Below are 24,750 nucleotides of genomic sequence, written 5' to 3'. Positions count from 1 at the left end.
GGAAATAACAATTCCAAGAGGAAGTTTTGGAGTGTGATGAAACTAGTATCAATATTCCTAGGGATTGAAAAGAAGTAATAATGAGAACATCGATCAATGCTGTGATGAGTATTTACGTGACACCAGCCTCTGCACCAACGCACTAAGGCTACCAATGAATGCCTATATATATACACACTTGATGCAGGTGCTAATATATATCACTTCTAGACGGGTACTGTATCTAGGTGTTTCGGGGTATCCAGTATCGTAAAGTCGGTCGATTTTGGTACAGTGATAAACGGGAGACGTTCGATGGGCAGTACCAAAGACAACATTTTGTGCCTACATGAATATGATCTCTACTCGGTACGGAATACTCGACGTGTTAACAGCTTGCTTGGAACCAACTAGGTACGTAGCCGGCGGGGTTGTCTGAATGCTCTGCCTGTACCATCCCCCAAACGGCAATTATGTACCATAAAAAAACCTATTGACCGAGATCGACCGAAAGATTCCCTGTCGTTGTTCTATCCTAACAGTGCATATCGAATTTGGGCTTTCGGTCGGATGTGAATGAACCCCAGTGTTGTTCGCTTGCCTTTTGGCCGTTGTCGCCAATGGCATCCGGCTTGTCTGGCTCGTCAAAGGCTTCAAACCAAAAGAGATCAACACCCCAATCGAGAAGACCACAGACGGCAGATTGCCAGTACGTCTTCATGTTGTCGTCACCTGCCTTGGCCGCACCGGCATCGGTGCCACCGGTTCCCGGCCAGCCGGTCTCTGTTGATCACGATATTAGTCATTCGATTCTCTTAGTTACCTAGAGGGTTGAAGATACTCACCACCATTCATAAATTTGACCTTGTCCAAACTACCAGACACTTCTTGAACGTGACTGAGAGCTTGAGCCATGTCGTCAAAGTATGTTTTTGTCGCGTTGGAGATTTCTTGGTATTGCCAGTAGGCGAAACCGTTCGCGAGACTAATGATGGAAGCCGTTAGTACATGCTGGCTTTGGAAACCGAAAGGCCCCTTCACGGCCACACTTACACCAAATCGACGTTTCGAATGATCGAGTCCATGGAACCGTTCGCCCAGCCATTCCAACTGTCGGCGGTTCCGATAGTGACATCGGGATAATCGTTCTTCATGTCCTTGAGCCAACCCACGAGATCGTCGGCGCTGTACGTGCCTCGATAGATTCCTTCCGAACCGAGCGTGATGGCGTAGAGTGTATCTCCATATTGCGTCGGGTTGGCGGCATCGATGGCGGCCTTTTCTTTGGCGTAGGCACCTCCATCAGGCCTAGACACAGGACGATTCATCAGATGATATTGCTCTTACTATGTACACCTCAAGTGTCATTCTTTTGTGCCCAAAAAAACTCACCACATGCCCAGTACGACTTTGATACCGGCACTTTTTGCAGCTGCCAACACCTCCGACGGGGTGTTGCACGGATTCGCGTACTGGTCGGAGGAGGAATAAGTTCGAACAATGGTGGCGTCGGTGTTGGACTGGATGGCTTTGAAGTCGTCCTCGAAATCGCTTTGCTTTTTGCACGACCCATCAGGGTTCGTGTTGCCTACAGCAAACCCCAAGGTACCGGCCGCGGACACTGCCAGCGGTGCCGCGAGCAATAGTGAGGAAAGGAGAACTGGGGATCGCATCTTGATCGTGGGAGACGGTTCGCGCTCTTAAACTTCAGTGCGTTATCGGGTAAGGGGAGTACGGTATTTATCGACGGGAGCACCGATCTGTCGAGTAGATGAGCTGGGATGAAAAGGCAGTCGACTGGACTGCGCGACGAAGGAGTGACTTCTAAATGAGTGAATAAGAGCAAAGACGACGACTAGGAGAAGAAACAAGAACGGGGACAAGAAAACGCGGTGACACCAAATAAAATGAAGTTTGGTTGATTGAAGTTGAGGCTCAGCAGTTTGACTTCCACTAACTACAATAGTAGTTCGAACCCCTTAAGCAATGACGCGCGAGGGGGCGGAATCTGCCGTTTTCACGGGGAAGAGTTAATGCGGGTATGAAATAGGCGTCTAAGTGCCCAAGTATTTAGTGATTGGCCACTCTAAGCAGCCTATAACTTAAGCAGTGCCACGCCTATTAATCCCTCTATGACTAGCTACCTCAGGTACTTACACCAAAGCCCCTAAACAGAGTGACCTCACAGAATAACCCTTCATCTCATTAACAGACTTGTCTAGCCTTATAGACTCCAAGATCGACAGGTACAGGCACGCTAAAGTTTTGATATTCTGTAGATCGATAACTCGCTGCTCTGATATACGAAGTACTCGTACTCATCCATACGAGATGCTACGGGCGTTCAGTCCATACTGCATCAAGTCATTTTATTCTACTCTGAGAATTCCTGTCTCATATTATACAGATACCTTGCTTGAAGGAGTTGCAGCTTGCCGTGTATATGTCCATGGCCAAGAGAACCTATGCAGATCTTTTGCATCCATCATTTACAGCAACAGTCCGAAGACGCTCATCGAAAGCGCAACCACCAATCCAGCAAAGCTGTTCCTTGCGTCCACGGATCCAGCCGCATTGCCACCCGAAGATGCAGGAGTAGCCGATGCACTGGCCGATGCACTGGCTGAGGACGTGGCTGATGACGAGGGTAGAGAGGTGGCCAAAGTAGATCCTGTTGCCGCAGTTGCTGAAGTCTCTGATGACCCAGTGCTGCCGCTGGCCGTGGTTGTTGCACTGCTATCTGAAGCAGACGTCGATGCTGAATCACTCGAGCTCGTCCTCGTGCTAGCTGCGGATCCAGAGCCGGCGGTACTTGATGGGGCAGCCTCGCCGTTCTGGACCTCGAACCAGTTGGCGCCGACGGGTTGAGGCAAGTTGGCGGCCTTGGCGAAGCCTGCCATGTCGAAGCCGATTCTGGCATTGACGTTGGCCGGAGGGAAGAAGGACGAGTAGGCCTTGGGAACAGAGAAGCCCTCGAATTGTGGATACAACAAGAGCGTGTATCGGTGCGGACCGTCGCCCGCCGGGGGTCCTGGAGCGATGTATTGCACAGGAGACGCCGAGGTGAAGTTCTGAGCGTCTTTCGAGAAGTCAGAGAGCACCTCTGATGCACCAGCGAGGTTGGGCTGGAAGTAATGAAGGAGTTCGACGCGTGAGCCATCATCAGACTTGACGTCCTGATCGATCATGAACAACATGAAACTCAACGTCCTGGTCGAGCCGGATGGGCCAGAGGCGGTGGGCGCGTCTTGAACGTCTGTAGAGAAATCAAAGAGTGTTAGCCAGAGTAGTTGGTTTGACAGCAATAGGTCGTCCAGCCTTTGCTTACCGTTCAGGGACAACATTTGACCAGGCTGAAGAAAGCTGTCGGAGGAACTCTGAAAATCCACAGACAGCTCATTGTTGACTTGTACCGGGAAACCGGGCGCGGATTGAGCACCCGCGGTGGCGGCCAGCACCAATACTGCCAAAGGAGAGTAGGAGGACTTCATCTTTGAGATCGTGGAGGACGATAGAGGTTGACGGGGGATGAACTGGTGATGGACAAGGCTGGACGGACTGAAAAACATTCGACCATTTTACAAGCGCGACACTGACATTTATTATGTTTGTCCATCGTGGGCCCCCCTCGAGAAGGTTTTCATTCTTTCTGCCAGAACCCATGTCAAAACGCCTGGGGGACTATTGATGGCGTAACAGCCACAAGCCTTCCAAGATATAATTTCGTCGTGGCCGAGGTGAGATTAGCTGACTCTGTAGCGCTAGCGAGACGCCCACAGTTTTGGAGATTGCGGCTTGGTGTTTCAACCTTCCGGGTCTGGCCATTCGACGCCCGACTTTGCTTGACAGGGGATCAACCTACAGATATCCCGCCTAGTGGCGCCCTGCCAAGGTAGACGTGACAGGGGGGTCCTGTCAGGGGGGAAATCTGTACTTTACCCAGTCTAATACGGGTGATCTTCGTTCCGGTGAGATACGGAGGACATGAGCCACAAATATGGAGTAGGGGAGCACGGAATAACCAAAAGAGGTACGGATACGAGTAAAAGACTGATATCAACACCAAATTCGACATTGATAGCCCGTTGTGTTGTTTCATCGTCCTCCACGAACAGATCTGAGCAGGTGTACTTCGCGTTCCAACTCCACAAGACGACCGTTGAGACGCTTCACTTCATCTTCGAGTCGTACGTCGCAACCACCGTTGCCGACTTGACTCCTGGACTGCCCTTCGGATGCCGACCTTAGTATCCCATCCTTGACCGTTTCGATGACGTGTAGGAATGCCTCGCTGCTGAGGACCATCTCGATTATGGAGGTTTCGAACTGCTGCGGCATGTTGCTATGATGAATCTTGAAGTGATTCGGGGTCGTGGTTGATGTTGACGTGTTTGCTACCAAAGTCCACGTTAGCGATGCATTATCGAAGTGTTTATATATCGACCATTATTGATCTAGTAGAACCTCTTTGTGTAGTTCACCTCCGTTTGCGATAAATATCTAGTCATTCTAAAGAATAGGAAGTGATGCCAATCATATCACTGAGTTATTCGACTGATCAGTCATCGTGATATCTATGAAGCGCCTAGCTACCTGGGCTCTATTGACTACATTCGGACGAAATGACCTCAACATACTCCGTGCCTAACTACCACATATCACTGCAAGAACCTCAAGAGAGTAAGGAAACTGGGCTACTTACTGACGTGCTTTGTCATCACTATCCAGGGAATAGGTTACTAAGGACCGGGGCTGACTTGACTATTTTATGACACGAGGCTGAAGTGGGCCCTTCCACGTTTTCTTAGACGATGGAGAGTCATTGACAACGTCTCATTTTCTGACGCAGTAAAGTCTCGCAGATTTATGGCACAATATCTCTACTTACTTCTGACCAGCTAACTTCTGACCGGAGTACAGATATCAGTATTGCCGACGGATTTGATTTTGTCCCTGTCGACGCCGCATCGCAGGCATAAAACCACTGCGTCTCCTCGCTCAAAACCAGTAGACATTCAACAAACAACCGCACTCTGAACTGGGTCTCATCATCTCCGGAATAGCCCAGAAACCAACATGGCCACTACCACCACCACGTATCTGATCACCGGAGCCAACCGAGGCAAGGCTGCTTCATCACATATCAACACGGCCTAACTTGCTAACACATGTCAGGCATTGGGCGAGGCCTAGTCGAAGCTTGTCTCAAAAGACCCAACAACATAGTGGTCGCCGCTGTACGCGATCCAAGTGACCCTACCAGCAAGTCCTTGAACGATCTTCCCAAGGGACCTTCGAGCTCGCTCATTGTCGTCAAAATCAACAACACCTCCGAGACCGATGCGGCGGATGCGGTCCAGGAACTCGAAACCGTCCACAACATCAAATCTCTCGACGTCGTCATCCCAAACTCTGCTGTCGGACGAATCTTTGTGAGGGTTGAGGATGCCCAAACTTCTGATCTCCTGGAATATTATCACGTCAATGTGATAGGCGTTATCATCCTGTTCCGTGCCGTCCTTCCGTTACTCAAGAAGTCTCAACGAACCCCCAAATTCATCCCTATGGGGTCCTCGGCAGGCACAATCACCGATCAGGAGAAAGTGAACATTCCAAACGCAGTGTACGGCACTTCGAAAGCTGCCTTGAACTATATCGTCAAGAAGATTCACCTCGAGAACGAATTTCTGGTCGCCTTCCCAATGCATCCTGGGTAAGTCTCTCATCCGGAACATTTGCGACCTGAGTATTGACAATCGCAGTTGGGTCCAGACAAAGATGGGTAACGAGTCGGCACAGTCGTTCGGCTTGACGGAAGCCCCGACTACCATCGAGGAGAGTACGACTGGGTTGATGAAGCTGGTTAGTATTTATTTCCATACCGATGGCGCTCTAAGAGTCCCCACTGATTTATTGTATTACCTTTCTAGATCGACGAATCCACCAGGGAGTCTCATTCCGGCAAATTCGCTTCGTACGATGGTACATTCTTCCCATACTAGATACGGGGAATACCAGATGCGGTCTCTGACTTGTCCGGAGGAAAAGCCGAGAGTTGGGATGAATAGAATGATGAATGGCATGTCGCACTCAATGGAACAAATATCCCCATTTCGCTCTAAAGGTAGGATCAATCCGATAGGCAGCAGGGTTATGGGGAGCCGATCCATCCTTAAACTCAAAGGACTCTTTCGTGAGGAGATCGACATAGAAATCTTCCAGATCAATCATATGGGCCAATAGAATGATATTATCTCGCATTCGTGGAAATGGCATTCTATCGATCCATATCGAATGCGGAGTCGTGAGTTGAAGCGGTGTCGGTTGCAAGACCGCCGGTAAATCTGGAGATTGTCGCCAGGATCTCACCAGGCCGACACAGGCGCATCCTATACCCATGCGATGACCGTTATCTTCAAAGGCCACAAGCGCGCTTCTGCTTGGATGGACCAGAAGGAGATGATCCACCGGAAGAGGGAATCGTTTCAAAGGGATAACGGCATGGGGCATGATATTGTACGTCTGAGGGCAATTTGGTAGATGTGGACTCGACACTGAATGGCCTAGTTGTGAGTCCGTGATGATAGTTGATGCATTGGTCTCGATACAAGTGGAAGAGCAACTCTCCGGGTGACGTTGTGGCGCTATTGTAACATGCTTCGACGATCGAGGGCTGATGACTATGGCCTTTTCATTGTTTTTGTTGGCTTCGGCGATTCTCTTACCTGCTTTGTTGGTTAGCACAGGCAGCCGCTATGCCGAAACAGAGAGGGAGGTTGGGCGTACGTCGCGCTCGTTGTGCTAGACGATCTTGTATCTGTTTTCTCTTCTTGGGGTCCTGGACTCCATACCAGGATTCTCTGGTTTCTTCTTTGGCTTGCAAAGATGGCATTGCTAATGGTTGTTGGAGATGGCGGTCTCTCATCGGTCAATGTCAATCAGTGCGAGAATGGCTTAGGTGGCTATTTTCTGACAAGACCGTGTTCTAGTAAAGAGCAGAGTAGGCAAAGGATCGGGTTGTAGAGATTTCAGAAAAGAAGTGCTGCAGGAGCGAGTATTCGTCCGAAGGCGTAATCTTTCTCCGAACGAGGCTGCGAGGTGCGACTAATTTCTGACAGAGGCATTTCTGATGATTGGGCCCACACTTTCGTTTTCTGACGAACATTTGTGGGTCCAGTACATAACCTGCGAGGAACCACACTCGGAAAATATGTCTGATCAAGGATGAAGATATCGTAACGACACTGATGAAGCTAGAGTGCCTAAAGAGTAATTTCCTGTCCACATACATCTTTCGCTCCAAACATCTATTGTTATTCAAGACGAAGTCGACAATGCAATGGCATCGAAGCCTTTCGTCAGATCATTCAGATAACAGGCAGGTTCATCGGCGTCCTCTAAGTTCCTCCTGCGTGTCAGGTTCCCTCTCGCTCTCGACTTTATCGGTGAGCGAAAGTTTGGTGTGTAGATTTCGATGCCGTCCATGAGGGTTTATTCATTCAAGGGACCATCAGTTGACCCATTTTTTTGACAGACCGCAGATTTGTCCCAAGGGTTGGAGTACTTGAAGGTAAGATAAATGACTGCCACCGTGATTCGAGACGCTTGAGGGACTGTGCATCTCCAAAGATTGACGCCGGGACTCAGTATCTTTTCTTGCTGATGATATGGCCATTAAAATGCGACCTAAAACTGGGCGTTCGCTAAAGTCCACTTTGCGTGACTCGGTCACTTTTTGCTCTTGATCTGTATTGTTCTGATTGCTACAATCTGTGTAGAAAGCTGCGCCATAAGATGAACCCCGAGCATTTGATCTTTTATGGTCAGTCCTCAGAATTGGGGGGCTATGATCGATTGCCTCTGCGTCACCTCATCAAACGAATGAGTGTACAATCAGATTGTCTACAGCAGCTACTCTAGTACAGGTGGTAAACAACAGGCCAAAACACGTAACCACCATTGTTGAATGTGGAAACGCCGTCAGGCCATAAAGCAATGTTACTCACTCTTGTCATAGTATCTCCTACCAGCTATCCTCGTCTCCTACTCCCAGGTACAGGGTAGGTTGGTGATTGCGATCTCGGTTTCCTTGCCCTTCACCATCGTGTGCCTTGTGTGTTCGCGAACCATTAACATTCGGACGCTGGAGCCGAGGAGGGAACATTCAAGTAAAGGGAGTACACTTGGGTATGACTCGCGTGAGTTAAGACGTTGAATTCATTCGTTGCTGTAGACTGCTAAGGAGTATATCTTTTTCTAAGATTGATAAGTACGTTTACCCAACTGCTCTACCACCATCGACTTTGATCGTTTCGGCTGTTATGAAGGCAGCCTCATCGCTTCCTAGAAATGCAAGGGCGTTTGCTACATCTTGGGTCGCCGTGAGCCTCCCGAGCGGAATGTTGCTGAGGAATCGGCTCATGTTCTCTTCAGTCGGTGGCAGTCCCGTAAATGCCTCGAAAAGGCCGGTGCCGGACAGGAGAGGGCACACGGCGTTGATTCTGATGTTTTCTTTACCATAGTCTGCTGCAAGACCTTTTGTGACCTATTTCAAAAGTGACGATTATTGATAATCGCAAGACTCACACAAGGAGAGCTACCCACATTATTGACAGCTGCTTTGCTTGCAGCGTACCACACCAGTCCAGGGCGAGGTTTTCCTGCCGAAACACTAGATACGTTGAGGATCAAGCCTCCGCCCCGCTGACGAAGGTAAGGGAGAGCCGCATTTACGGCGAGGTAGATGCTTTTCACGTTGACATTGAAAGTGCTGTCGAATTCGGCTTCAGTCAGATCCTCCGTTCGCTTGTTCGGATGGTTCGTTCCGGCGTTGTTGACGAGAATGTCGAGCTGGCCAAAATGCTCAACAGTAGCCTTCGTGAGGGCAGCCCAATCTGCAGCGGAGGTCACATTGCCAACTCGAGTGACAATGTTGGCTCCTTTGCTTGATGACAAGTCGTGGAACTGATGCACTAGACCTTGTTCATTGAGGTCTACAGCAACCACCTTTGCACCTTCTTGAATGTACTTATGGACAGTAGCAAGTCCAAATCCCGAGGCGGCTCCTTGAACTTGTCAGATCATTCCTATTCACTGCTCCTGAAGAGCCGTCTATCTCCCAAATTGCTGGGTCTAGTCTATTGCCAGGTCGGAACGGGCATACCAGTAATGATTGCAACTTTTCCCGCCAGACGCCCAACTGGAGCTGCATCTGCCGATAGGCCTCCCATACTGTTTTGCTGCTCTTGACCAAACCACGGTCAAATCGTTGGATGGGGGTAGTGGCAGCTACAAGAGACACGACTAACTTGTATACTAGAGCGCTTTCTATATCACGTATTTACTGAAACATATCGACTAAGATCTCGAGGCATAGCCAAAAGAATAATCGAATGTGAGAACTATGCGAACAGCCTAAGAAATAATTAGGCTTCGCTCGCGTCTAGTCATTTGATAGAATGTATGATTTCGAGTGTGCACTCTGCTTTTTCTAGCTTCACGTTCCATCTCTACATTGGCTATCACAATCACCATGCCTCCAGATATAGATCATCTCCTAGACTTCCCTTGATTCAACAACCTTATTACCCGACTTTGTCTGAGAGTCCTCTTCCCAGGTCTCCTCTGAATTTCGCGGCTGACCCTCAATAATGCCGAATGGAGGGTCTTCGCCTGCGTTGAATGTTGAGTAATAGTCGTATGCATCCACCTTACCGAGCTCAGGCGGTGGGAAGAAATGATTAATCGCGTAGTATATAGCACCTGTACCTAGATAACCTGCTGGGTAACTCTGCGTTGAAAACAGTTGGTCAACGTGACCTTAGAAAATTCCTTTTTGCGAGGCACATACCATGTAGAACAAATGTGACCAGCCTGACGAGACTTGGATCGAAGGAGTGATGCTGTTGACAAAGCCGGGGACAAACCACGGGAAGCCAAGGCAAAAGGCTAGAGGCGCTCGCCTGTATCCATAGTTAGCATGAGCTTCGAAGGCTACGAGAACTGGGAGCAAGTTACCAGTTGAAACCGTGGAAGAACCAGTATGAAGAAGACTGGTTGGGAGTATACAAGTCTCTCAAGGCCAATCGTTGTCTTCGCACAAGGTAATAGTCGCAGTGAAAGAGCCCGGCTAGATTGGATGTCAGGCAAGAAATCTATGGTCATACGTCAAAGAACTCACTAAGTGGCGCCAGAAACACAGCATATGACCCCATCACTGTGACGAATTTGTTGCTAGAATTCGCTCTGTGTCGACGGATCAATAGATGTCTGAGACTATGCAAGACTCAATTCTTACAGTTGCCATGGCTGTATCACTATAGCATCTCATTAGTTTGATAATCCCATTCAGGAGGGTGTAATTTAACTCACAAACTCCGATAATAGAGACGATCCAAGCCCCGCGCCGAAGATTGAGGAATTTAGGCACAAGCCCTGACAGGTCGACTAAAATTCTATGTTAGACGAGACATTTCCTCGCAGCGCCTGGAACCACTTACTTCCACCTGCAATGGCCGCACCCGTCACCGTGATCAGAAATGAGGACGCCACAAGAGGGAGGGAGGCGAAGAAGACCACAGCTCGTGTTGCCGGTGATCCATGGAGTTGGATTTGACTGAGCAAAATGGCCGGATTCCACAAAAGGCCAGCCTCTGGGTAGAGAGCTGCACCACAGGAAGCGCAGAGGACCCCCATCGTGGTCTGAATCACGGTTAACCCCTTAAAGGTACCAAAACTCGGATGTACTCACCACGAACGTGTTTCCCAGAGCCACACCCAAGGCTTGGGGGATTCGCTGAGCGTTGGTGGTCTTTGCATAACGACCCCAGTCCGCGTAGCCGATGATGCCGGTAGCCACACTAGATATGATGGTGTTGAAGGTCCGGACGGCCATCCAAGCCAACTGAGATCCGCTTATCGGTTCGATCCCGGTTAAAGCCGCACTGGAGCGGAAAAGGGGTCCGGGACCTCCGACTTTGTGCAGCATCCAGGCCATCATTGAGATGGAGAAGATGAACATGGAGCATGAGGTGACAACAGCTGGCCAGTGGAATTTCTCCGGTCTTACCAGAACAGCAACAAAGCAGAAGAATGTAAAGATGAACCAGGCAACAAAGTCGTTGGTCTGCATCGGTACGGACGCCGGAAATGTGTTCTTCATAGTGTAAAATGATGGCCACAATGCACCGATCATGGTCTTGACGCCTGTGCTAGAGTTTAGTCAAGCAGAGAACATCCTCGTCCAGATGCTACTGTCTCAACTCACACAAGCCACCTAGCCAGGTTTCGATAGAGTACCACGTGATGTTGAGCACGACACGGTTAAGCACAGGGAAAGCCGAACCACGCATTCCCCAGACGGCTCTGCTGACAACAGGAAAGTTGACGTGCCAACGACCTCCCCTGTGATGCCGAAAGTTGGGACTTTAGTCTGACTTCTTCCGTGTGGCTAGGCGTTTCAGGACATCACGTACATTTCAGACCCAACCGCGACAAGAGTTCCCACGGCAGCAAAGCCAAATATGACTGTGATGATGCATTGCCACGCATTCTAATGCCATGAGTCAACAATTCTGCAGCCTGGAATAAGCGAGAGCAGACTCACGAGTCCGAAAACGAGAAGACTTGAACCGAGCGACCAAAGGATAGGGATTATCCCAACACTGCATTGGTAGCAGAAGAACGTCAGGCCAGTCCATGTGCGACGGTGTGGTGGCAGAGGCCGAACCTGTCCGCTGTCAGTGAACCGGTATACTTTATCGGATGGTCATACTGACGTCCTCATTGTACCATGCAGAGACTATTTCACCATGCTCATCTCTGAGAGCCAGCGTATTGATCACTGTCGAACGTTTGCCCATCTTTGCTTGTTCTGGCCTTTAATCGGAGATGCTCTTGCGGCATGGGCTCAGAATTCCATGGTCTGCTCTGGAATAGCACTGATATATCTCGAATCTCCAGCACGAGACACAACTTTGGTCAATACGTTCTGGATCACTACCAAGAAACATAAACTGGGGTAAGCTGGGGTAATGCCTTCAACATGACTGGTCCCGTGTTATCAGACTCCACTTAGTCTGGAGTCGATTAGCTCTCACTCGGCCTTCGGGCTCGGTTAGCTGATAGGCTAGCTCACCGAGGCCGGCCGAGACCTTATCTGGCTCTTGGACTCTCGATTTCCCACCCTCATGGCACAATGGCACAATGGCACAATGGCACAATGGCAGGAAATTTTGAGCACTCGACCAGCTGTGGTACGGGATGATTTAAGCATGGATACTATAAGATACTCTGAAGCAGCTGAATGAGCGTTTTCCTACGGAAGGAAGAGCAAGAGAAAGCCAGAAAAAGAGTTTCCAGACTTTCCAAGTCGACTATAAATGGTAATCAATTACATAACATAGGTGGTGCTCGGGACGGGCACCGGAGGCAGTCCTCTTCCTTGGCCTCTGAGGCTCAATTCCGTAGTATTTCCTGACAATCTTTGACAAACCCACATCCTGAAACCTTCCCACTCTCCCGCTTGTAGACTTGAACAATAGGACAGCATCAAAGAACAACCTCCAATAATTGAACAGTTGATATCAAGACACCCTCGGAACTGCACACAAGTTGCAATACATTCTCTTCGCTGAAAGCGTGCTTAGGCAATTTGCAAGGCCAGCCCGGCGACTGATCCTCGACTTCTACGTCCTCGTCGCTCTTCAGTACTTATGGATCAATGGGCTATAAGCCATGCTGCGAGCCTGCCTGCTGTGCCCTTGAGTCGGAGGAAGAATGCGTAAGCTAATCTTGCCTCTTTGATGGAATACTCAATTCAATATGTCTGACTGCTCGCTCTCTAGCTGCCGTCGGTGCCATACCAAGAAGATAAAATGTGAAGGGAGTACGTCTGTTGTAGTTACAGTTACAGAGTTTATGATTCTGAATTGACTATTGCAGATCGCCCTTGCCGAAATTGCGCCCTGAGTTCCTCACTTTGCGTCTTTCCGACAAACCCTGCTCCCTCATATCCCAGCCAGCTATTGTTGGCCCGAGACCCAGGTGTTGAGACGCCATCCACTAATCATTTGGGGAAGAGATACGCAGAAGAAGATACTCGCTCACCAAAAGCAAGACGACTTGTAACCACCACAGATAATGGCCGTACCACTCGATGTCGCGGAGAATATCTCGGAGATCCATCGTATCAATCATTCGCCGAGACGATAATTGCTCACATTGAATTCCGCGAGTCGTCCATTCGAATGCAAAACAGGATCCCGGCAATTGTTGGTTCTCAACAGGATCGATTGCTAGGTAGTCAGGTTGCACCCCATGTGTATGATATCAAGAGGAAATACAACTACGTTCGCATAGCACACACACCTCGATCCAGCCAAGTTACACTGAGGCTACCACCAAAGGACTACACCCTGAGCCTCCTGACTGTAATGGAAGAACGAAACGATTTTCTCGGATATTGTCTTTTCGGGCGCTCCTTGAGACAGAGAATCATCGACATGTACAACTTCCCTACCAGACCAGAGAACAAGGATCGGACATGGCTTTGTAAGCTCTTGTGTCTGATTGCAATCGGGGAGATAACCCATCGGGAAGGAACCCAGCTCGGCTCAGCTACGCGCCCAAACATGTGGACAGGCTCCGGATGCAGCGATCGACCGACTAGCCTTCAGCCTCCAGGCCTTGACTACTTCCAAGATGCTGTCGATCTGCTTCCAAAGATGGATGAGGAACCTACGCTGGAATACGCCCAAGTCCTTTGTCTTTTCGCGTACTACTCATACGCTTTGAACCGCCAGAACGAGGCATACAGGCATATCGGTCTGGCGCTTCGTACATGCCTTGTCATGGGCATTCATCACAGTCTGGTGGGAAAGTCCACGTTTCCACATTCCAGCACAAAGTCCGTGGCTACTGCCCTAGAACGTGAGCGAGTCAATCGCCTTTGGTGGACAGTGTACATCCTTAATCAGTACGACAAGTGACAAAATCCCCACCTTCATGCAATTGAAACTGATAACTTGCCATTATAGACTATTCAGCTCGAAAGTTGGCCTTCCTCTGGGGATATCGGATTCTGATATTACAGCTGAACCTCCTGGCACAATCCCACTCACCGAGGAAGAAGAAGCCGAGTTATACCCATGCCGAACATTTGTAATTGACGCAGAACTGGTGAAACTTCGACACGAGATGACGACATCATTATATGAGTATTTGAAGATACACGATGTTGCAGATGACGAGTTGACCGATCCAAAAGGCGGCCCATTGGTGTGCAAGGTTCTCGAGTATCATTCCAAACTCGTCTACTGGGAACATAACCTACCAGACGATCTGAAGATATGCATTCATCGAGACGGCAAGGTGTCAGGTCTAACAAGGAGGATTGCTACCATCTATCTTTGCTACTATCAGGTACGACGTGTATCGTCCTTGTTGGTTTTGGGGGACGACGAGGTAATTAATCTATTTGATTTTTCTAGGTCGCCACCGTCGTGCTCCGACCCGTCCTCGACCTTGTATTCAACCAGCTTCTGGCCAAGCTGAGTGGGCAGACAGGAAGCCATCACGGCCTGGAAGAGGCGGATCTATGCTTGCCCTTGTCCCAGCAAGTCCAGAGGGTTTGCGAGCAAACTGTGGCTGATGCGTGCAACATGATGAAGGTATTTACATGGCTGTTCGAAGAGAATATGATCAGTATGCTACAAAGCTGGGATTAACCATCGGAACACACATTGACCATGTTTATAGCGCCTTATAACTACTGGGACTGCAATCATGCCTTCTCGTCCGCCGTCACGATTCTCATGGCAGAGCTGATGGAAAGGATTGTGAATACGTCCAAGATCCGACCAGTCCCGCTGTTTTACATCAATAAAGAAGCCACACGGACGTCATTGGATCGCGCGACAAAGCTGCTTGAGTTTCAGGAGGAGCTGGGCAGTATCCCGGCGATGGAGTGCATGCAGCTACTGCGCAATCTGCGGCTCAAGGTGGATGGGTTCTTGCAGGTATTGCAGGCGACGCAAACAGCGACTCCTTCAAACTCGACGAGGGAAGATGGCGCCGCTGGATTCGCTCGAGTCAACTCTAGCCAGAGCTCGTCTCCTGCTGATCGTGATCGTGGACCTCTGGTGATTCAACTGGCAGACAGTCCGCCTCGACCTAATAGTTTCATCACGTCAACATCCACTGTTCCGACGTACGATTGTGATTTCAACCCGTCGCCCTTGTCCTCAGCGCTTATCATGAACAAGGATCTGAATATTGGTTCGAATGTGCAACCTTTTGGAAATCTTTCCTCGGATTTTACGAGCTCTTTGTGGGACAGTCACGTCAGCCATTTTGAGATATGGAATGATTTTGAGGATCCTTTGGTGGGAGAGTGGATGTGACATATCTATATACAATTAATTCGTATGCCTCTTTGTCTCGCTGAACTTGACGAAATCCGGGTTCATCCAAGTCCAGCCTTTGCACCAAACTCAGATAGCACACTTTCCGTCTCCATATATGTGCCCAATGGTTCATATGGAATATCGTAACCAAAAGCCGACGGCCCACCACACCTTAGAGCCTCTGCGGTATCGGTCCACCGAGGAGAACATGCAATCCCCAGGACAGTGACAAGAACTCCGTACCTATACTCAGGAACTCCTAGTGCACGTCCGGACTGAGTATCGAGGACTGTAATGAGATCCGGCACCGTGGCGATGTACCGCTCCCTACCATTATCTGAGGTGTGCTGGGCGTAAATGTTTTCGTTCTTGAAAGGGATCTTCAACGTCCCGCCCGTGGCGACAGAGGTGGAAGTGTTGTGGGAAGTCTCTTGCTCTGAGATTGAGAGCTGCTGAATCACAATCTCTCCGTAAGTGTGCCCCTTGTAGAGTCGCCGCTCGACAGAAACTATCTTCCCTCGAAAAAGCACTTTCGCACTGCTAGGTCCCCCAATCTCTTCGATGATGTCTTCGGCAACTCTGTTCACGGTGCTGTTCGCTTGAGCACGTGCTATACATCGTCCGATACGCCAGGCCAACGACAGGGTGTTTGTGATGCCATACTTCACGACTCGGTCCGCGGTCGTCGGTTTAGCTGCCAGTCCAGCCATGGAGCCCATCTCGGCACAACAAGCACGGACTCCTCGGTCGACGATTTCGTCATCCACTGCTTTGGTCATGATGATGCTATTCCCAGATCCAGACGCTAATACGCAAGGCACTAATTGTCCAGCTTCGTGGGTGGAGATGGACGTTTGCCAAATGGTGGGATATGCTCGACCTATATACAAAATGAACTCGTCAGCAATTTAAGTGAGCAAGTGGAAAAAAGGTGACACAATACCCATCCAGTCGGCATCAACGACAGGTCTGTCATAGTATTTAGACGATCCAATCAGTAGTTGCTGTAGACCATTGCCACCGCCGATCTCCAGTGCCATTACTGCGTCAAAGGACTCCATCTTGAGGTGTTCCATTAGCTCGTCAAGTGCCTGTACATTTTCCGTTCCGGCCAATCTTTCAACGGACACGGCTGGCGAGCCCATATAACCTCCCCCTAGAGAAGCGTCAGTAAGAAAGAACGTCGACTCGTGGATTGAATCTTACAGCTTACAACAGCATCAGGTGGCAATGTCCTTGGATCAATGACGCGGACCACATGGCCAAGTTTCAGCTGATTCCGAATATGCAAGCAGTGGCTCGAGGGAGAGCCTCCTCCAGCACAGCCCAAGACATAGCATCCATCAGCGAGAAAGCAGACATCAAGTTCCGTTAGCACCCATTCGAGACGACCACTCTGTTCATTCTTCACGACCTTGGGAGAATACGAATCAATGTCGATGGGCAAAGAATCTTCCGCCTCGACGACTTCATCCTTCTGCGCGCCTGCAATGCAGATATCCTCCCGGTCTAAAGACTCTCCCTCGTCCTCCAGAGGTTGATCTTTTGTGTGATCTGGTGTCCGGAGATCACCAACCACTTTTGCAATGATACGCACTTGGTTCGCCGTATATTGTACAGGAATCACTTCCATCTCAGCGAGAGTGACAGTATTGACGTCAGCTCCGGCGTCCACTGCACGTTTCACAGCTTCCAGCCGTGCACTTTCCTTCAGCTCATTGACACTTTTAGTTGACATGTCTTGTACCATATCCACATGGCCACCAACCTTTGCGACTGCAGCGCCCACAGCATTTGCTACCGAGGAGTACGGGGGCGACACGAGTTGAGATACTCCTTCGAGACGGTCTGGCATGATGATCGATCCGCCTCCCACCACCATGACCGCTAAAGGATCCGGAGAAGTCTTCATCAAGTCGATAACTCTTTCCAACTTAACTTTCATGATCGCACGAGATTCGGTGATGATGGAATGAGATATCTCCGTAGCTAACAGGGAGTCGCCAATTTTGGCTCCGCAGGCTACAGCAACGTCGGTTGCTGTGAGTGTATCGCCACCGAATACTCGAGCCATGGAAGTGAGCTGATGACCAACAGACTCAGGACCGACGGTGACCTTGCCACTGTCATCGCACTTGATGATTGATCCACCACCCAGGCCAATCGATTCGACGTGTGGCATACTGAAATTGACCTTGATGCCGGCAATGGTCACATAGGCCGATGCTTGACGTGGGAATCCCGAAGGAAGGAGCACTCCAACATCGCTCGTTGTTCCGCCAATATCCAGAACAATTATGGAAGCCTTGTTCGATTCCCCTTTGAGCTGGTGTGAGCCCAGATATGCGGCCCCTCTGATTGAATTCGTGGCCCCTGAAGAAAATGTGCGGATCGGAACTTCGGCCGCAGCAGAAGCACTGATGACGGTGCCATCATTTTGAGTGAGAAATAGAGCACAGTCTAAGCCCAATCGCCGTATTGATGCTCTAAATGCTCGAATGGTACGCCTAGCAAATCGTAGGATCGACGCGTTGAGTATAGAAGCGTTCTCGCGCTCCAGTAAACCTAACGTCGATATTTCTGACGAGCAAACAACGTCCACCCCAGGTAAACACTTCAATATCATGTCTCGGACAACTTGCTCTTGCCTGAAACGCTGGTCCAGCGGAGAGAAAACCCCAGATATCACGATTGACCGGATGCCTAGCGCTCTAATCCGTTCACATTCTTTATGTACTTGTGATTCCACGATCGGCGCCTCTTGAGAACCGTCGATTTGAAGACCGCCATCGACAAAACCATGATACCCATTCATGATTCTTCCCAATGCCGGAGGAAAGTCGGAAAATGGTGGAATGTCCTTGGTGAAGCTCTTCGAGAGGCGGATCACAGCAACCCTGGATAGTCGGCGGGGATCTTGCTCGACAACGGCATTGATGAAATGTGTCGTGCCTATAGTCACACAAGCGATTTGCGACTTATCCGCGTTGGTTTGCTCCAGGACATTGCGTAAAGCTGTTTCGATACCGTCGCTGACATTTGGACCCGTCGTTGCTGTTTTACAGAATGCGAGAACTCCTCTGTTGGGAGCTGCTGTCGCACTGGTATCCAGCAATACAGCGTCGGTGTTTGTTCCACCAACGTCGACACCGATGCGAAGAGGCCTACCAAGAACAATGCTTCCCATGTTTGACACGTGTTCACTCGTTTTCGGTATCAGTATAGAAGCTGAAGACAAGAAAGGTGTGGTCTGGCACGCAATCATCCTCATCAGCACTTGAAACAATTTGATAAATCTTTTACAAATGGATCCTCGAATCACAGAGCTGATACACTTCGATAATTTCCATTCACAGTAAGCTCTAGGTCCAAGCCTATCTCTCAGGTTAGTCCGGTCTGCATCGGTGAGGTTAGCCATTGCCGCTATCTCTTCACCTCTGGTTGGCCAGAACGTAGACAATTCGGGGTCGGCGACCCCGGGCCGCAGACCGAGCCACCGGAGAAGCGAGAGATGAGGATGTAAGAAAGGCCGTTCACATGTATCGTAGACATTTGATTTGTGGAGGCAATGTTTTCTATGCACCCCGATGTGGGGAATACCATGTCCGGCGACAGATAGGCGACTCGGGCCGTTGCCGAACGAATCACATCAACAGCCTCTGAGAACCTTTGCGGGGGTTTGATCAGGAGGTGAATATTCACCTGGCTCTCGCTGCCGTCTTGACGAGTATATACAGCCAAAGCGTGAAGCCGGGAGGTTCTTCTTATCGGTATCTGTCAATGACATTCCTCCCTTGGAATTTGACATACAAAGACGGAAAGGACATGTAATGTTTGTCACGGGTAAGTGAACCCATACTCTCGGAGCAGTATACTTCGTTGAAGCTCACTCTATACCTCTAGCATCGTTCGTTGGTGTCACCTCCCTGGTGTGCATCATCTTCTTCGCCCTCGTCCGACCCCTTGCCATCTACGTCTGGGACCCGAAGGACCTGCGCCGGTTCCCTTCTGCTTCAGCTTGGGGTATTCCAGGATGGGCAGGATGGTCCAATTTTTGGCTTGCAAGGGCAATACTTAAACAAGCCAAATCACATTCTGTTCTTCACGCCCATGAAAAGTATGGGCCAATCGTTCGTATCCAGCCGGATCATCTTTCATTCAGCGATGGAGAGGCGGCCAAGACAATCTACGGATTCCAGTCGAGAATGCCGAAGGGCAAATTCTACGAGTCGATTGGGGATGAGGACGCTCATGGCCATATCCTGAAGAATCTCGTGACCACAGATGACAGAGAAGAACATCAGCGCAAGAGGAAGTATGTCTCGAATGCCTTCGCGCTCAAGAACATCCTCACCTTGGAGCCTGCCATTACTCGCCGTACGGGTCATTTGATCAAGTGTCTTGACAACCAGAGAGAGGCATTACAGGCTGACAACGGGCAACTTGACTTGTACAGATGGATCAACTATTTCTTGTACGACACATCTGCGGAGTTGACTTTCGGTGAGACTCTTGGACTCTGCGATAAGGGGAACGATGTTCTCGACACCCTTCCATTCGACGGCTCGCCCAGTTGCCAATTCGAAGGAATCGAGACTTTCCAATCAGCCGGCTCCTATATATCTCTGTTCTCACCATGGCCATCTCTGGCGCAAAAGCTCAGGAAGCTCACCAGCTGGCACAGGGACGCCAGCAAGGGAAAGAAATTCGCCGAAGCAGTGCATCTCTACTTGCAACAACGTCTCAAACGTGGGGACACCTCAGAATTTCGAGACTTTGTGTCTTATCTCTTGCGGGACAGTCATCAAAAGCCCAGGGATCTAGAGTATGCGGAATTGCTAGGAGAGACGTTTGTCATCTTTGGATCTGCGATCGATCTTGTGGCGTCAGTGGCGACGAATGCCATGTATCACTTGATCAAGAACCCAGAATGTATGCGGAAACTACGGGAGGAGCTTGATGATGCCTTGGGAGACACACTTGTCCCCACGAACGATCAGATCTGTCGTCTGCCATACTTGAGGGCGGTGTTTGATGAGGCAACGAGAGACCGACCGCCCATCGCCCATGGTCTTGCTCGGACCGTTCCTGAAGGAGGAGCAACTATTTCAGGACACTTCATCAAAGGTTCGTTCACTACCAAAAATCCTCTGTCATATCTTTGTATCAATTTCTCACCGCAGTACAGCTGGTACCACCGTGTCAGTCTCCGCCTTTGCGCTGCACCATGATGCCTCGATCTTTCCAGAGCCATGGGCGTTTCGGCCGGAGCGATGGCTCGACGCAAACGCGGACCCTCTGTGGAGGGAATGCCTGGTGCCGTTCTCTCTCGGTCCACGTGCTTGTACAGGGCGCAACTTGACTTTTACACTGATTCCTCTTGTCATGGCAACTCTTGTCCGGCGGTATGACTTTGAGTTGCCCTCGCCAGACTGGGAGATGGAGTGGCGAGAACCCCTTAATATGAGCCCTATCTCACTACCGGTCAAGATGAAGATCAGAAATCTCAAGGCAAACGAAGCAAAGGGAATTGATTCTTGAGATAATGGCACATCATGTATCTATGCGTCTTTGTATACATTCCAGGTGGCATAGACTATTGGTCAGCCCCTAATGGATGCGAACTCTCAAATATTCGAATATACTATTAGTGAAGAGCCTTACAAGATGTGAACCCCAGTCACTAATCCTTATACCAGAACGTTTGTAAACAAACTAGTCCCGCTCCCACAACTAACGCCTGTACAGGTACAGCTGGTGATGATTCGCATAACGCCGAGGGGCTTTCTCGCCTGCAAACGATAGCTCGTCCATCAAAGAACCATGTATATACTAGGACGTTAGGTCAGAATGCCGACGCACGTGGTGCTAAATATGCCCATTCATACTCCATAAACGGAATCCATGAGAGACCGGTTAATAGATACATCAGGATACTCCCGCCCCCAGACTCCAGTGAAGTTGTTCCAGTACTGACACACAGTCTCCACACCCGCCGGAACGCGGCTGTCAACAGTGTGGTACAGAATTGGGAGGGAGACCTCGTCCCTCAGGGGTTAGTGTGCTCGCGAGGCGCTCCCTTGCCGGTGAAACCACCTCCTTGATCACCGACATCTCGGGTAAAGTTGATCGGTATACTCCGTACAAGTGTACGGATGGGTCGAGGCGCCGAAGGCAGCTGAAGAACAGGCTATGTGTCAGGAGTCACCTGACTAGCAGGCATACCTTCCCTTTCGGGAACGGCATGTTTGGCTGAGTCTTCTCAGTCAGGTCCTCCACCACTCTTTTGGTTTTAGACAGAGATAGCCCACACCAACAATAATACCATTACGGCATCAATCGAGTCATTGTGATTCATTTCTGGCAATTGCGGCCTTTCACGTCTTCCTTGATCCTTACACTATGTGGGGAGCCAGGGAGGGTGCTCAGGGCATAAGTATGAGCTGATCAGAAGCACTCCAAAGTCGCCTGAGTAGGCCTGAGCCCATGGCCAGAGGACTCACTCGAGTGGCAAGGTCTCAACACACATTCCCCACTGCAAGAAGGGAAGGATTTAAGAATCAACTGGACGTCTGAGGAATGGGAAATGGTACTCCAGAAGATGCGAATTGACTACAACGCCTCCGCGAATGCATGGAAGAAGAGTCGTACGTATAGTCCTCATCACTTGATTGTTTAGCTGACAAGTGTCCAGATCGTTCAGATGTTAATACAAGCCGGAGAAAGACTTACAGAAAAGGTACGCACATTCATGTCTTGAGATTTGAACTGCAAATTGACTTTTGAAGACGGCAGAGCAGACAGACTGCGCAGTTTGTCATATTATCGACGCAGTATGTTCAATACATCTTGGTATGGTACGGAGAAAAGCTTACGATATTTAGACCGAGACAAGTGCTTGGCTGGTTTTCGGGAGTATCACATACGGAGTAAGGATCAACAATACTCCCAGACAATTTGGTACAAACTGACATCTTTCAGACCGTGTGCGACGTTCGGCTTACAAGAAGGGATACTACCAAGAGCGTATGTTATTTCTTTCTCAGCATATTGAGTCATGAACTAATTTTACACTTTTAGGTCGTGAAGAAATCAAGAAGCAACACCAGACAGCGGAGTGTATTGACAATACCGTCTTGATATCTATATCGGAGACTGGCAATATTGTCACAGACAAGGCTCGAGATCGAGAGAGCTCACGTAGGTACCGGGAAAAGAGTATGTACAATCTTTTTTGGCCATCTTTCAATATACTGATGTGATTTAGATGTCGAGAAGGTTAAGGCTGCCAACCGAGAACGACTGCAAAGACCAGACGGTCCGTTGTTTGGGAGCCATTTGACTTCAATATATGCTGATATGAACTATACAGTCGAGGAGGCTCGTCGCTTGAAAGCAAAGGCGTACCGAGAAGCCAACAAAGATGCCATCAAGGCGAGACGGGACGCGAAGCGAGCGGCGCAGAGCAAGGAGGAAAGAACAGCTGCAGGCAAGAAGTACTGTGAGAAGAGTGAGGACGATATTGTGTTAAACATTCGAGTGCATGCTGACATGAATGAATAGACAAGGGTAGAATATCAGCGGAAAACAAGGCAAAACGTGCGGCCAAGCAGAATGCTGAAGAACATTAGGGAGGAAGTGACTCACCTCAAGCCCGAAAATCCCAAGGTGAAGCAGCATTTTGATTGGATGAAACGTCAAATCGGAGCCAGGACGCACGAAGAAGCCCCGAGCGCTGATGAGTTGGAGGAGACTGTCGACCGTGACGGAGTCGATCCAGATGTTGACGATCCCCAAGCCGGTGACAACCCAGGTGACGACTCGTCCGTTTCCGCCCCCATCAAGATCGATGACAAGAAGAAGACAAAATACTTTGTCTAATACTACTTTGTCGGGCTATATCATCCACTGGTGTGTGATAAGGTCCATAAATTCAAAAATGTAGCGACTCGTGTCTTCAAGGCAGTCCTTTTGCTCGAGGCACCCATCAAGTGGTATCACCGCAACCACACTGCACAACAGCGCAGGTGACTTACTGGGGCCTCTGAACCAGTTTTGGGAAGATGCGTTCCTGGAAAGACCTGGAGACCCTGGACCGGTAGAACTTTCCGTTCAGTGGCGTGGACGCGTTCACCCCAACTACGTGAAGAATTGGGTTAGGGGAAGGGGGAGGAAGATGCTCATATTCTGTTCTCTTCGTGGCCAACAAGTTCTCCTTTACCGCATTCTCAAAGCGCTGAATGTTGACATGGAAGTCTATCTCGCGCATCTGAGAGTTACTGAGAAGCGAGAGCTTGTTAAGGACTTCGACATGACTGCTCGCCCTCAGATTCTCACAGGCTCTTACGCAATAACTTCGTGTGGTCTGAACTTACCGAAAGATGCCATGTTGTGGATTTTTGGACCGTCCTCCCTCGAACGCTGTCGGTGAGCAATCAGTCGCCAGAGTGCATCGATGTGGTCAGCATGAGATAGTCGAAGCAATCACATTCTTTACGAAGGACTCCTTCAATGATCGACAAAACCAAAAGAACCTCCGAAAAACTTTCCCAGGCACTATGCCACAGCTCAACCGAATTCTCTTCGGCAGAGACATTGCTGTCAACACCATTGTCGAGGACGAGATCAATGTTGATCTTGGCCAGTGGGTTCAGTTTGGTGAAGAAATGATGCGAGTCAATGATCCAACTCCATTGTCGAGATGGTCCTTGAGAGCGAAGTATTCGTCCGCATCATCGAAACAAAAACGGATGAGATACCAAGGTCGGCATCTGAAGGACAGGCTAGGGGTCCTGTTGGCGACGGAGGTAACCTGGTGCATATTTGGTGGACGCTTTTGCTCGGTCCAATGCGAAGGGCATTGTAGTGTCAGGAGATTACCGCAGATGTGGCAAGGAACGTTCGATGGGGGCCAAGGGTGCTGTCCAGTGTGATTATTGAGACCAACTGGTAGCAGTAATAGTAAGGTGTACCGCAGGTAGAATCTCATGCTGTTGCCCATGGCTTTCATCGAAGGAGGTTCGCTGCGGACATTTACTTCGAGGTCACTACCAATGAAGTCCCACCGGCCGCAAAATCTGGCGACTCCGATACTGAAAGCGGTAGGTCCTACAGCAAGAGCGTTCTCATCGTACCATTGTACACGTGCTTACTCCTGCTCCAACCATGTAAGGGTCATGTTTGGACCGGCAGGAAGACCCTATGACAAAGTAGACATTGTTAATTTTTTTTTGGTTCCAGTTGATTCGTATGATAAGCGAAGTGGACTTGAGCGGGCACTGTAACGCTGTATGAGTCTGCGTGGTACCCAGTAAGGCTCCGCCGTTCATGGTATGCTGGCAAGTTTTCTCACTATTTGTGATAAGGC

General features: G+C 49.6%; 7 protein-coding genes across 7 annotated transcripts; 3 read left to right on the top strand and 4 right to left on the bottom strand.

Moving 5' to 3' along the window:
- Positions 1 to 303: 303 nt before the first annotated feature.
- Positions 304 to 1,896, bottom strand: PV06_09778 (uncharacterized protein). Its single transcript, XM_016411251.1, has 4 exons — positions 1,372 to 1,896; positions 1,033 to 1,287; positions 825 to 964; positions 304 to 762 (listed from the first exon to the last, which is right to left on the bottom strand). The coding sequence occupies exons 1-4, from the start codon at positions 1,650 to 1,652 to the stop codon at positions 515 to 517; spliced, it is 924 nt and encodes a 307-aa protein (XP_016258005.1). The 5' UTR covers positions 1,653 to 1,896; the 3' UTR covers positions 304 to 514.
- Positions 1,897 to 2,152: 256 nt separating this feature from the next.
- On the bottom strand, positions 2,153 to 3,534 carry PV06_09777 (uncharacterized protein). The gene is made up of 2 exons (XM_016411250.1): positions 3,308 to 3,534; positions 2,153 to 3,235 (listed from the first exon to the last, which is right to left on the bottom strand). The coding sequence occupies exons 1-2, from the start codon at positions 3,468 to 3,470 to the stop codon at positions 2,469 to 2,471; spliced, it is 930 nt and encodes a 309-aa protein (XP_016258004.1). The 5' UTR covers positions 3,471 to 3,534; the 3' UTR covers positions 2,153 to 2,468.
- Positions 3,535 to 5,147: 1,613 nt separating this feature from the next.
- Positions 5,148 to 5,981, top strand: PV06_09776 (uncharacterized protein; the record flags this gene model as incomplete). Its single annotated transcript, XM_016411249.1, has 3 exons — positions 5,148 to 5,692; positions 5,742 to 5,841; positions 5,910 to 5,981. 3 exons carry the CDS (start codon positions 5,148 to 5,150, stop codon positions 5,979 to 5,981), a joined length of 717 nt encoding a protein of 238 aa, XP_016258003.1.
- On the bottom strand, positions 5,870 to 6,871 carry PV06_09775 (uncharacterized protein; the record flags this gene model as incomplete). Its single annotated transcript, XM_016411248.1, has 2 exons — positions 5,870 to 6,704; positions 6,766 to 6,871. The coding sequence occupies 2 exons, from the start codon at positions 6,869 to 6,871 to the stop codon at positions 6,070 to 6,072; spliced, it is 741 nt and encodes a 246-aa protein (XP_016258002.1). The 3' UTR covers positions 5,870 to 6,069.
- Positions 6,872 to 8,254: 1,383 nt separating this feature from the next.
- On the bottom strand, positions 8,255 to 9,209 carry PV06_09774 (uncharacterized protein; the record flags this gene model as incomplete). The annotated part of the gene is made up of 3 exons (XM_016411247.1): positions 8,255 to 8,524; positions 8,584 to 9,044; positions 9,143 to 9,209. The coding sequence occupies 3 exons, from the start codon at positions 9,207 to 9,209 to the stop codon at positions 8,255 to 8,257; spliced, it is 798 nt and encodes a 265-aa protein (XP_016258001.1).
- A 12,611-nt stretch (positions 9,210 to 21,820) lies between these two features.
- On the top strand, positions 21,821 to 23,264 carry PV06_09773 (uncharacterized protein; the record flags this gene model as incomplete). Its single annotated transcript, XM_016411246.1, has 8 exons — positions 21,821 to 22,030; positions 22,078 to 22,122; positions 22,172 to 22,216; positions 22,268 to 22,312; positions 22,365 to 22,409; positions 22,464 to 22,601; positions 22,651 to 22,909; positions 23,015 to 23,264. Exons 1-8 carry the CDS (start codon positions 21,970 to 21,972, stop codon positions 23,262 to 23,264), a joined length of 888 nt encoding a protein of 295 aa, XP_016258000.1. The 5' UTR covers positions 21,821 to 21,969.
- A 295-nt stretch (positions 23,265 to 23,559) lies between these two features.
- Positions 23,560 to 24,316, top strand: PV06_09772 (uncharacterized protein; the record flags this gene model as incomplete). Its single annotated transcript, XM_016411245.1, is given in 2 exon segments — positions 23,560 to 23,810; positions 23,830 to 24,316. The coding sequence occupies 2 exon segments, from the start codon at positions 23,560 to 23,562 to the stop codon at positions 24,314 to 24,316; spliced, it is 738 nt and encodes a 245-aa protein (XP_016257999.1).
- Positions 24,317 to 24,750: the final 434 nt, after the last annotated feature.

Source organism: Exophiala oligosperma, assembly GCF_000835515.1.
Source record: "Exophiala oligosperma strain CBS 72588 unplaced genomic scaffold supercont1.11, whole genome shotgun sequence".
Lineage (NCBI taxonomy): Eukaryota > Fungi > Ascomycota > Eurotiomycetes > Chaetothyriales > Herpotrichiellaceae > Exophiala > Exophiala oligosperma.
Note: the sequence above shows the minus strand (reverse complement) of the source record. Positions and strands in the feature narration are given on the sequence as shown.